This window comes from Gadus chalcogrammus, chromosome 17 (assembly GCF_026213295.1).
Source record: "Gadus chalcogrammus isolate NIFS_2021 chromosome 17, NIFS_Gcha_1.0, whole genome shotgun sequence".
Classification (NCBI taxonomy): domain Eukaryota; kingdom Metazoa; phylum Chordata; class Actinopteri; order Gadiformes; family Gadidae; genus Gadus; species Gadus chalcogrammus.
In genome coordinates, this window is record NC_079428.1 from 14102563 (window position 1) to 14115062 (window position 12500).

The 12500-nt window shown below is 49.5% G+C and overlaps 1 protein-coding gene across 1 annotated transcript in view; it reads left to right on the forward strand.

Moving 5' to 3' along the window:
* rin1b (Ras and Rab interactor 1b) overlaps positions 1–12500 on the forward strand; it is a 24781-nt gene that overhangs the window by 6732 nt on the left and 5549 nt on the right. The window contains exons 2-11 of the mRNA XM_056575976.1: positions 752–899; positions 2167–2281; positions 4144–4216; positions 4633–4724; positions 5562–5731; positions 6181–6513; positions 7197–7355; positions 7422–7776; positions 11629–11944; positions 12331–12485. Of these exons, the coding sequence (XP_056431951.1) occupies positions 752–899; positions 2167–2281; positions 4144–4216; positions 4633–4724; positions 5562–5731; positions 6181–6513; positions 7197–7355; positions 7422–7776; positions 11629–11944; positions 12331–12485 (1916 nt within the window). The remainder of the gene's footprint in view (positions 1–751; positions 900–2166; positions 2282–4143; positions 4217–4632; positions 4725–5561; positions 5732–6180; positions 6514–7196; positions 7356–7421; positions 7777–11628; positions 11945–12330; positions 12486–12500) is intronic.

Sequence of the window (12500 nt, forward strand, 5' to 3'; positions counted from 1 at the left end):
TGTGTGTGTGTGTGTGTGTGTGTGTGTGTGTGTGTGTGTGTGTGTGTGTGTGCGCTGGCGTGTGCGTGCGTAACTTTTCAGTGGAGAGCGGGTGTTTGACTGAGTGGGATTGCCTGGTAGGATGTGTAGGCCCTGGTTGGCATGGCAACCATCTGCTGCTATGCTCGCAAGCGCTCTCCGTCTGCCCACACAGTGTCACCACGGTGACATCCAGCAGCTAGCGAATTAGAGAGAGAGAGAGAGAGGAAAGGAAATGAGACAGGTGGAGGGAGAGAGAGAGAAAGACTAGAGGGAGAGAGACAGACAAAGAAAGAGAGAGGGTTGAGAGAGAGAGATGTGAAATGTTAATAATTTATTCACAGGCCAAAGGGCCCCTTTAGTTCGTTAAAATTCATCATAAATCATACAATCATAAAAAAGCGCAGCAAACATCAACACACGTCTCTGTATTGTATATGAAGTCTGTTTGTCTCTCTATCTATCTATCCATCTCTATCTCTCTTGTCTCTCTGTATATATCTCTATCCATCTCTCTGTCTATCTGCCTATCTGCCTGTCTGTCTGTTGATCTCCATCTATCTATCGCTCGATCTCTAAATAATGTATGTGTTTGTGTTTGTGTGTGTGTGTGTGTGTGTGTGTGTGTGTGTGTGTGTGTGTGTGTGTGTTTCTGTGTGTGTGTGTGTGTGTGTGTGTGTGTGTGTGGGTGCGTGTTTGTGTGTGTGTTTCCGCATGCACGCGTGGGGGGAAGGATGCAGGAGGAGGTGCGCCGTCCTCACTCAGGTCCTCAGCGGGCCTTCAGCGTGCTGGACCGGCTGCTCCTCACACACCCCGTCTGGCTGCAGCTGTCGCTCAACCGAGACTCCGCCCTCTACATCCTGCTGAGAGAGCCAGTCGGGGTGAGAGGAGCGGATCTCCCCTCCAAACCTCCCACCTCAACACCCATCACCTCCACACCCCCCACCTCAACACCCATCACCTCCACACCCCCCACCTCCACACCCATCACCTCCACACCCATCACCTCCACACCCATCACCTCCACACCCATCACCCCCACACCCATCACCCCCACACCCATCACCTCCACACCCCCCACCTCCACACCCATCACCTCCACACCCATCACCTCCACACCCATCACCTCCACACCCATCACCCCCACACCCATCACCCCCACACCCATCACCTCATCCCCCATCTGAGACGTAAATGTTTAGATGAAGGTCATCTGTTACTGAAATTGGAAACTGAAACTGAAACCAAGTTCAGGTTGAAATTGTTAGTATAATCGCTAGCATGACAGTAGCATAGATAATCAAACCTCCTGGTAATTTCAATTAATGTGATGAGGCTAACCACGCAACATATATTAAAAACAAACAGCAGCCATATTAAAATATGATGGTGTATAAAAATATAATCAAACAGCAGCAACACAAGCTTTATTGTCATCATATCATATTGTATGACTTAATGTATCGTATAAAACATTTATTCAATACTGAATTATTTATCTTCCATGCGTTGAATTGAATTTTTTTAATGGATACAGCTCAATTGGCCCCTGGCCGGGAAGGGTGAAAATTCTCCAGACCAGAGAGAGGGCTCTCTCCAAAGTTCTAGAACAATCCTCAATCCCCAATCACCTGTATATGGTTCAGCTCTATCTTGTTTGGTTTGATGCACTCAAGACTTGTGTGTTTTCCTTTGCTCTGCTTTCACTAGCCTCAAGGTATGTTACTTGTGCCCTTGCAAAGTATTTCCTAGAGTGAGAGCGTTTGAGATCAGATTTCAGTTAACCTTTTGCTATTTTAGTTTTCTGCCCTTTTCCTTGCCGGAGCTGTTTTCCGTTCTTTTTTTAGATGCATTTTTTGAGTTCACAATTTGCTGTTTGCCCTTGTAACTCTTTGGAGTGTTTTTTTGGCAATTTTTCAATTAAAGATAATTAGTGGGATCGCCAAGCAAGCCAAACTATTGTTATTCTTTGTCTAATTATTAATCATAATTAGTCTTTCATTACAAATCATTTCCCTCCGGCTCCTCTCTGCTCTTTGGTCCCACTTACACCCTCACATGGTTTCTTCATGGAAAACACCACGCCACAGAAACAATACCTCAACACGTTGTTCTATGTTATTACTGTCATTCATGATGGACCTTCAGACGTTCCTGGTGCGCAAGTGCGGCTTCAGCCACAGGAAGCTCCTGTGTCTCCGGGCAACCAAGGAGCGAAGCCCCGCCTCCATCCGAGAGCTCTTCATCTGTGAGGAAGACTCCAGTGAGTAGAGAAATGCTATAGCAGTCTGTGAGCCGTTAGCTGCTAACAAACCTTTCTCATGTCGTTTGATTCAGGCCAGAAAGGAGAAAATGGCATTTATAATCGATGGGCCTCATGTGAGATAATTTGCGTCTCTTTTACTTGACTTTTGTGCGTTCATAAGAGTGTGCCACGTCAGTTTCAGCACACGCTCCTCAGTACAGGAGATTGTCCTAAACAGTGGGTAACCATGACGAATCCCACCTGTTCAAAAATGAGTGCCTGTGTTCAAGGGAATATTAGGTAACACTTTACAATACGTTATTAACCATTCATTTAGATAAGTAAATGCAGTATTAAGCAGTATTTAACATCATTAGCGTAGGGGTTGGTTGGGGTTATAACCCTATTAAATAATGTATACATTAATACCTTAAGGCAACATTATTACCTTAATGAACATGAACAGCGTTATTAAAAATAAACACCATAAATAAATAATGACAAGACTTTTAGTTAATGAACTGTTAATGAATGAATTTTACTGTATCTCCCAATGGTTTATTATTGGTTCATTAATGTACCCTTATTGTAATGAATGGGCATCGATTTGCGTCATCGACACCTCGATCCTCAGCGATGCCAGTCATAAAAAACAGTACCAGGCCAGGGGAAAAAGTGTGCGTAAGTCCTCTTTTGGAAACGGATGACAGAAAACCCACCAAAAAGTTGGCAGCGTCCGTTAAGTGGCAACAGAGCACCTGCTAAGGTAAAGCAGCGGGAAGAATTGTAAGTGCGCAACCCACTGCCGGCTGTCCCAAAAAATAAAGACATTTTAAAATAGAATCTGAAAGACGTCTTGGCAAGGCCAGGCGATCCATGTGTCCATGCAGTTTGAGGTGTTGATATTACTACTGGCCGCCAGAAATATGAATCACGTCATGTTTAATAATACTAAGCTTGTCCTGAGAAGGAGTAGGCTGTGAGGAAGGGCAGTGTGGACAGGGCCACACAGTGCAGCGCCCCAAGGACTGTGCGTGCATAGACACACACATACACGCGTCAGATAAACCCACACACGGATCTATAGCCGCGCATCATTGAAATATCAGCCAACAAATCCAAAACTGTATCGACGCACTCTTGAATAAAGAAGATTTGATGGAACATAGCCCGCGACTGCGTTCCTACGGAGACAAACGCCACGATTACCCAGCATGGTAATCAGTTATTCCACCGCCCACGCAGCAACAATATATCCTCTATTCTTGTTAATGCTATTTTGATTAGGATTATTCTTCTATAATGGAAAAACGTCATACAACTACATTAATAAGACTGTGTCATCGGCGGAGAATATTGTCGCAGGTGTATTATTTACGTCACTGTCACAGTTTTATGTAATCATTAGTTAAAGACATGGAATAGGAATCGGTTGCTTTGGCTTTGGCCAGCAAACCTAGACAAGTCTAGACCACTCATAGATTTAGAAAGTACCTAAGAGAAAATTGTAAGCACAAGGATTGAATGTGTGAAGGGCAAATAGGTGCTTGTGCTTGAATCACAAGCATAAATGTGTGTGTTCGAGTGGTTCTTGCATGAGGCCTATTGTGGTAGGTAATGTGTCCGATTTGTTTTAAATTCAATGCGTGTGAAGGACAAGGAGCAAATCCGTCATACAGAATTATATCTACATTGATATTCTATAAAAAGAACCAAAAAAACGGAACACAAGATCAAAATACAAAAAAGCCATCATCATGAAGTTAATGCATTGGACGCCCAGAGAATCCTCACTTAGAACCACTGAGGGCTCTTGAAACACTGATCAGGGCTTATAGGACCCGATGTGGCTGGTGATGGTGTGTCTCTTCTCTCCCCAGCTTTCTCCTTGGAGAGCTCTGCACTCAGCTTCCCTGACCTCTGCAGACTGGTGGCCTTCTACTGCATCAGCCGGTAACGACAGCATCTTTCCGCCGTTAGGGCAAGAGAGTCAGGAGTCAGAGTCAGTCCGTGTGTCACGATCGTGGGCGAAGCCAGGGTCAAAGCCGTGGCTTTGACCCTGGCTTTGACCCTGGCTTTGACCGTGTCTTTGACTGTGGCTTTGACTGTAGCTTTGACCATAGCTTCGTTACACCTTGTGCTGCTTAGGGTGTTCAATTCCTAGCAGAAAAGTACTGGGTTCGATACCCAACGCCCGCATTCTAACCCCTAATCGCATCCTTGTCGGATGGCGTCAGCAGTAGCAATCGCAGCAAATTATCGAAAGCCAAAATACACTTTTATCTGATCCAAAAAACGTAAACCTTGAAAACATCTGAACACAGGTTTGCTTGTTGCTCACTGTGGTTGACAGTGGTGTTTGTTCACAGGGATGTGTTGCCTTTCCCACTGCAGCTGCCCGAGGTCATCGCTCGAGCGACCTCACACAGGCAGCTGGAAGCCATCTCCCACATGGGACAAGGTAGAGCTAGAGAGAGACTTCTGCACAGCTCCACACGTTGGTCTTCTTAGGAGATGTTTTTCTAAGTTGTTGTTGTCTAAATGATGGCCATCATGGAGGGTTTTGAGTTGAGGGCCCTGTTACACTGCTTCCCAATGTGGGCCAGTGGGGATCTTTGGTACTGTGGCTTTCATTTTATTCCCATCCATCTTCATTATAACTCACTAGCTAATGTACGCAATTTGGAGAGGCGAGACAAGGTAAGCTAAATTTTTAAGGATCCATCCAATATATATACCAGCCCTCCATTCAGGCCTCTCTCCAGAGCCAATCCGATCCTGGGCATTGAGCGCACGCAGGCAAGGGGTCGACAGGTAGACGGACAGGTTGACCAGCCAAACATCTTCATTTGACAGGCTTTTTACAGGCCTGCTGCAGCCACAGATACCAGACTTTACCAGATTTCTCTTTTTTTTTGATCAGATCATCAGTTATTGATTGTAGTCAGGATATTTGTACAATTATATTACAATGAATGATTCTAAATAGCTTTAATAACATAAAATAATTAATAAACATATTAATTTTTTTTGAAAAGTGCTTGTTTTGTTTGTGCACAACTTTTGAAAATATTTTACATCAATGTAGGTATAATAATAGCATGAACACAATTATCCAAGGGTTGAGTGAAGGCCAAACTGTGGTTTTCTGCTGCTTTTGGTTGACAAGAATTGTTGTATGGAATACTTTAGCTTGGCGAGTGGAACAATATACCATTCAAACAAATGAAATAGGGTGGTCACACATTTCAAAGCCATCCAGCACTGCGCCTCTCCTACATACGATGATGACCCGCAGAGTTCTGGAACGCATCGAGCCCCACCGAGAATGGATCCGTGGACCAGTCGGAGGAGTTCGGTCCCAAGGGCCAGCTTGTACCAGCTGTTGCGCCGGCGCTGGACCTGTTGGGGGGCCCACTGAAACAGGGGAAGCTTTGCTTCATCAACCCCCTCTTCCTGCAGCTGGAGGTCAGTCGAGAAATTCAGAGCTTTCGTCCAGTTTTGACGAATTATCGCTTCGAAAATGATAGGAGAGCAGATGAGATTTAAGACTCTAGGGGCGTGGTCTTTATTAACTGTGTGATGATGCTCATTGAGTTGCTATAATTAACCCAGCAAGCAGATCTCCGGCCATTGGATCAAATGCAGGTTTGATTTGACGCGCCCCAAGCAGGGGCGTGTCCAGGGGCGGGCTTTGGGGCCCGCCCCTGGTCCCCTAAAGTGATCCGGACAACGTCAAACCTGCCGCCAAAGTACAACTTCAATAAAAATTGGAGTGAAAGCGATGTGTGTGGTGTTTAGGTGTGCGCGTGTGTGTGTGAAGTTCAAGCCTTATCTGCCACTACTTTGCCCGCTCCGTTGAACCTACCTCCACGCAACATGTGTCCCACCCTGTGTGTTCCCTCCCGGGGACCCAGCTTCCCCAGAGCCAGCAGGCCCTCCAGACCCTTCAGGCCCTTCAGACCCAGCAGCAGCAGTCCAGCCACGGCGGCGCCTCCACCAAGCGGCTCCGCTTCAAGCGCAGCATGCGGGTGCGTCTCTCCACCGACGGCTCCATGCACCTCTCCATGGAGGGCGGGGGCTCCTCCGCCTCCTCCTCCCCCTCCCGCACCCCGGAACGACCGGGGCCCCCCGAGGAGAGGCTCCCCCAGAGGAAGGTGCACGCCGGGGCCGGGCCCCTGAGGAGGAGCCCCGCGGTGTCCCCCGCCTCGCTGGAGGACGAGGAGCTGCCGCCGGCCCGGGCCCCGCAGGTAGGGGAGGGGGAGGGAGGGGGAGGAGGGAGTGATGGAGGGGGAGGAGGGAGACCGAGGGCAGGGATGGAGGGGGAGTGATGGAGCGGGAGGAGGGGGGAGGGATGGAGGGGGAGGAGGGAGACCGAGGGGAGTGATGGAGGGGGAGGAGGGAGTGATGAAGGGAGGAGCGATGGAGGGGGAGGAGGGAGGAGCGATGGAGGTGGAGGAGGGAGACCGGTGTGAGTGATGGAGGGGGAGGGGAAGGAGGGAGACCGGGAGCGATGGAGGAGGGAGAAAGGGGCCTGGAGGAGGGAGACGGGGGGTGGGAGGAGGGACCTGGTGCACGGAGATGAGTCAATGCGTTCGTCAAAGGATGAGACCGGGGCTCCAGGAAAACATGTTCAGACGGAGGGTTTCATAAATAAACCACAAGACGTTTTGAGAACAGGGCCATGTTCAACAAAGCTGTTTTCGGAAAAGCCTTTGGTCTGTTTATTTGAACAAAACAAGTGGATTAGTTTGTATAATTGATCATTCAAATGATATAATATGATAACAATACTATTTTTATTAAAATAAGAATTCAGTTAATTACCAAAGATTCTAAGAAAACTCTAAGGTAACGTTCATCCAATAACGGATCCTTTACGATAATAAAATAACACATTTCATTGTCCCGATGTGATGAGGCGGCCGGGGAGCCCGTCCCCCCTCAGCAGGAGCCCAGCGTGGAGGCGGCGGTGCTGGGTCTGGACGCCGTGCCCACCCCCTCCCTGGCGGAGCTGGACAGCAGCAGCTCCTTCAGCAGTCTGGACGAGGAGCCCGACCAGGACGCCTCCCCGCCCGCTGACGACGCCTCCGCCTCCCTCGAGGGCTTCCTCCTTCCCCCCTCCACCTCCACCTCCTCCTCCCCCTCCCTGCTCCAGGCGGCGGCCCCCCACCGCCCGCCCCTCATGCGCTCCCGTTGCCGCGGCGGCCTGCAGCGCATGAGCGCCGCCTTTGTGTGTTTCTTCGCCCCGGAGAAGCGCGTGACCCGGCTGGTGGAGGAGCTGTCCCGGGACCGCCGCTCCGCCTTCGGCGCGATGGTCCAGGACTTCCTGCAGACGCAGAGGGAGGAGCTGAGGCGCCTGGCGTCGCCGTCCTCCTCCGCGGGGGCGGCGGGGGGCTCCGTGGAGGTGCTGCAGGGCCTGAGGCTCTTCCTGACCCAGGCCAAGAGCTGCCTGCTGGATAGCGGGGAGCTGGAGCCGCCCATCCAGACCCTGGTGCCGGAGAGCGAGCAAGGTAGGGCGGAACGCACAGCGTCATCTCATGGACGAGGTTAACATCTCAATCTCACTCAACTCCCCCCCCCCCCCCGGGTTTCTTTACGGCAACTCAGTTGTGGCCGATCCCTCCTCTGACAAATCCACGCACACTCTGTTAACGACAGTCATGGGGGCTTTCCTCACCAAACCGCATCCTCTCCCTCGTTGATGACGGTTGGGATCCTGTGCAACCAATTGGATGAGGGGAGCGCCACTCAAAGAGGCTCATTTGGTCTCTGTGGAGTTGAGAAACTGCAGTGAGGAAAGCCCTTTCTCCACACTCACACACACACACACGCACACAGTTGTGTAGGGAGTGGGTGTGTGCTCCAGCCCATGCGAGATACGCATCGTTTGGATGTGTGTGAACTGTTGGGGGCGCACTTGCAGATGCATGAAGCTTACAGCTCTATGTGTCAGTGTATTGTGCGTGTGTGTACATGTGTAGGTATGTGTGCTGCACACGTGCATGCTAAATAGTACATTCGATTAGTATGTAGGAGTATGTAGCTCTACTTCTATGTTTTTTTATAAATCTTTATGTGTGGGGTTGACTAAGGAGTTGAAGGTGCAAGTTAGCGTGTGGGTTAGCGTGCAGGGCCGTTGGTCGGCATGTGGACAATTATAAAGCAGGCTACACACCAGCGCCGTGGTGCGCAGTTTACGCGCGTTAAGTTCCGCCCCGAGCACCAATAGTGATTAGATTTTCAAAGCAGCAGATCAACCACCATAGTTGGTTGGCTGCCATAACGTTATACCAATTGTTTTCTGACTACCTATATGGGACTGATGACCACAATCCTCTGTTTGTGCTTACAATGATACTAAGTTTAGTCACCGGTGTGTGGTGGTAAAATAGTGGGGGAGGTTGGTTTGACGCGCGCCGTTCGGTGCCAGTGTATTTTGCACTTAAGCAAGCAGGGCAGCGAAGAGGTTAGCACTCATGTGGGTCAGCATAATTGATCGTGTGCTGGGCACACGAATCGACACACTAACTCCGGCAGTGAACAGGGCAGCGGGCAGGTTAGTGTCTAACCAACAAACTAACACTGGCAGTGAACAGGTTAGTGTCTAACCGACACACTAACACTGGCAGTGAACAGGTTAGTGTCTAACCGACACTAACACTGGCAGTGAACAGGTTAGTGTCTAACCAACACACTAACACTGCCAGTGAACAGGTTAGTGTCTAACCGACACACTAACACTGGCATTGAACAGGGCAGAGCGCAGGTTAGCGTACAGGTTAGCGTGCAGGTTAGCGAGCAGGGCAGTGCTCTGGTGCTGGTTTTGCGTTGGCGGGAAGCATTAGCATTTTCTCTCTCTCTGCTCATTTATCATAAAAAGATCACAGTAGGCCCACGCTCACTTGGAGGGAGAGAGAGAGAGAGAGAGAAAGAGAGAGAGAGAGAGAGAGCGAGAGAGAGAGTGAGAGAGAGAGAGAGAGAGAGAGAGAGAGAGAGAGAGAGAGAGAGAGAGAGAGAGAGAGAGAGAGAGAGAGTGAGAGAGAGAGAGGGAGAGAGAGAGAGAGAGAGAGAGAGAGAGAGAGAGAGAGAGAGAGAGAGAGAGAGGGAGAGGGAGAGGGAGAGAGAGAGAGAGAGAGAGAGAGAGAGAGAGAGAGAGAGAGAGCTTTATTAATGTAATGGATGTATTCCATCTTTGCAAGTAACTGCAATAAAAATAACCCTCTTTTTCCAACAGTTTTTTTTATTACACAGGATCTGTAATGAAATTCAAATGATTATTTTTCCTCCTCCCCCCCGGTTTAAATCCATGTAGTACCGATCCGCTGTGATTAATTCCAGACCTCCCAGGTGGTCCACAGAGACGTTGAGCCTAAGCCCATGCATTCAGAGTGCCTGCGTGTACAGTACATGTACAGTACATGTACAGTACATGTACTGTATGAAGACGAGCTGGGTGAGCTGGAGGGGGAACCACTGTAAGGTAACGGAGACGGGAGGAAGAGAGGGGGCGTGGGGGGGGGGAGGTGAAGGAGACGTGAGTGATGGATCACAGGCAGGGCGATGATGTGATGACTGGCGGTGAACAGGGACGGGGGGCGGGGGGGGGGAGGAGGCGGAGCGGGGATGGACTGATATTACAGAGCGGCAGTGAGCGATGGTGCCTCCTGGACAATGAGGGTGGAGGGCTGGATGGATTGCTGGATGGATGGGTGGATGATGGATGAGTGGATGATGGTTGGATGAGTGGATGATGGTTGGATGTATGATGGTTGGATGGATGGGTGGGTGGTGAGTGGATGGGTGATGGATGGATGAAGGGATGAGTGGAGAGTTGAATGGGCGGGTGAGTTGATCAGATGCTGGATGGATGAATGAGTGGATTCCTAATGGATTAACATATATATTTTTTTTTTAATAAATGGATGGATAAATGGATGAAAGGAGGAGGAGAGACAGGAGAAACAGGAGAGAAGGCAGTGGGATGTGTGGCGGCACGGTGTATTTACATATGTCTACGCCTACTGCCGCTGTGAATCAGTCTAAATGTCAAGGCACTGTTTCCTCAAGTACACTGTGGCTTGTCTTTCACCAGACACTTTGAGGCGTGCGGACAGGAAAACAAAACTGTATCTTTTATCAATTTCATATACGGCCAACATGAAGATATTTCAGTCCAATCAACCACCGCACCGGCTGATTACAATCAAGAATCGAAACCCAGAGCTGTGGCGTGATTGGCTGCCGTAAGAAGACGATAGGGGATGCCTTGATTGGCTGGAGTGAAACTCTGAATACATTAACTGGGTGTAAGCATCGGTTGGGATTGATAGTTAACACTGAGACATCATCTCGGTCGCTGTTTCTCCTTTCTTGTTTTGCTGCGTGTGTTTCCTCATCATTGGCATCTATTATTATTGTCGAGTGAAATTAACCAAACCAAACCAAGCAGCTGAAGTGACCATGTGACCACTAGACGCCCCACTCTCTCTTTTGTCACTGCCGACGCGCGTAAGCAAGCTCCTCTCCTCTCTCTGCTCTCTCCCTGCGTCATTTGCCTAAAATAATTATTTTATTTCCCAATATTGAGATGGAATGAAATTCCGGGACTAATGGAGCGGCCCTTTCTCGTCCGCCTGCGTCAGTTACAGAAAGTAATACATACTGAACCGTGGAGTGAACCCCATTTTGCGTGGCGGTTTGAGGCAAAGCGATGTGATGATATCAAAGAGTATCCGAGTATCTGTGATGGGGCAATAACATAAGAAGATGAACCTGCGGAAGTCCTTTGAGAACGTTACTTTGAGACAGAGTCCGACAGAATTGATTACTGCAAGTGGTTACCTCGCCCCTGGAAACACCTGGGCGCCTCTGCTGTGTTTATTTTAATTGCAGCCCTACCACTTTCGATGCCAAAAACCCTTGATGACATGTTTGCTCGCTGCCCACTCTCCACCTATTGGGTCTGATGCTAATCCTAGCCGTACTTGGGGCGTGGCCAGCTCCTGTTGCATGTTCCTGCTTAGTGCTCAACTTGGTTTCTCATCTCTTCCTTGTCCAGAAGGCACGGTTTTGCTTGTCAGATGTGTTGTCGAACGGCCCAAACTTAAAAACAAGACCACGATCTGAAATCATGAAAGATAAAGCATGGGCTGAAGGTTCAAGCAATACAATGTAGGGAAATACAGGCTGAAAAAAAGCCCGCCATGTCTATAGAAAACATAAATCTGTCAGGTGCTTAATTTAAAAAGCGTTGAGCGCTGAGGCCCTCTCTTCAAAAGCATATTTTTATATATCTATTTTATATTGGTTGAAGACCTTTTATGTAAACCGCTCCCATCTCCCCCCCCCCCCCTCCCTCCCAGACCTGGCCATGGAGCGCGCCATGTTCAGCTGCGTGCTGCGGCCCCTGAAGAAGCTCCTGGACCACACCCTGGTGGCCCTGCACCGCCTGGACGGCTCCTCGCAGCGCCTGGCCCAGGACCTGCTCCGCGTCAAGGGGGTCGGCCTGGAGCGGCTGGGGATCCGGGCCCCCTCGGGGGCGGCCTACGACCGGGAGGTGGAGCGGGTGAGGCAGAAGCTGGGCATGATGCAGAGGTCTCACTCGCCCATCGACAAGGTGCTGCTGCTGCTGCAGGCCTGCAAGTGCGTCCACAAGGCCATGGGGTCCCTGCACCGTGAGTACACAGACAGGACTTTAGTTAATGCGTAGGGTGAGGCGGGACCCCCTCCCTTCCCTTGGAGACTTCCAACCCCTCGGAACCCCCCCCCTCTTTGAAGTATCTAGCCTTTCATTATAGTCTCTGATTGGATGGCTCCATAATCGATTGGACTTTTGGAAACTGTATAGGCCTTGGTTAGAGTTAGAGTTTCATAACATAGACCTGTTATGAAGCGACTTAAACTTTTTATAAGATCCCATGGTAATAAGTTACTGATAGTCCTTGAGCAACATACTGGTTTCATACCAGTTCCTTAGGTGAACATATCCAGAATTGATTCATGAGCCAAGCAAAGGAACCCCCCCTTAAAATGGTTCAAAGTGTTTTCAAATCGGATAAAACGAGCTCCTCTTTAATCCCGTTCCCAGGACAGGAAGTGAGCTGGGAGGACTTCCTGCCGTCGCTCACCCACGTGATTGTGGAGTGTAACAGGCCCCATATCCTCCTGGAGGTGGAGTACATGATGGAGCTGCTGGAGCCGTCTTGGCTCTGTGGAGAGGGTATGAGAAGGATGG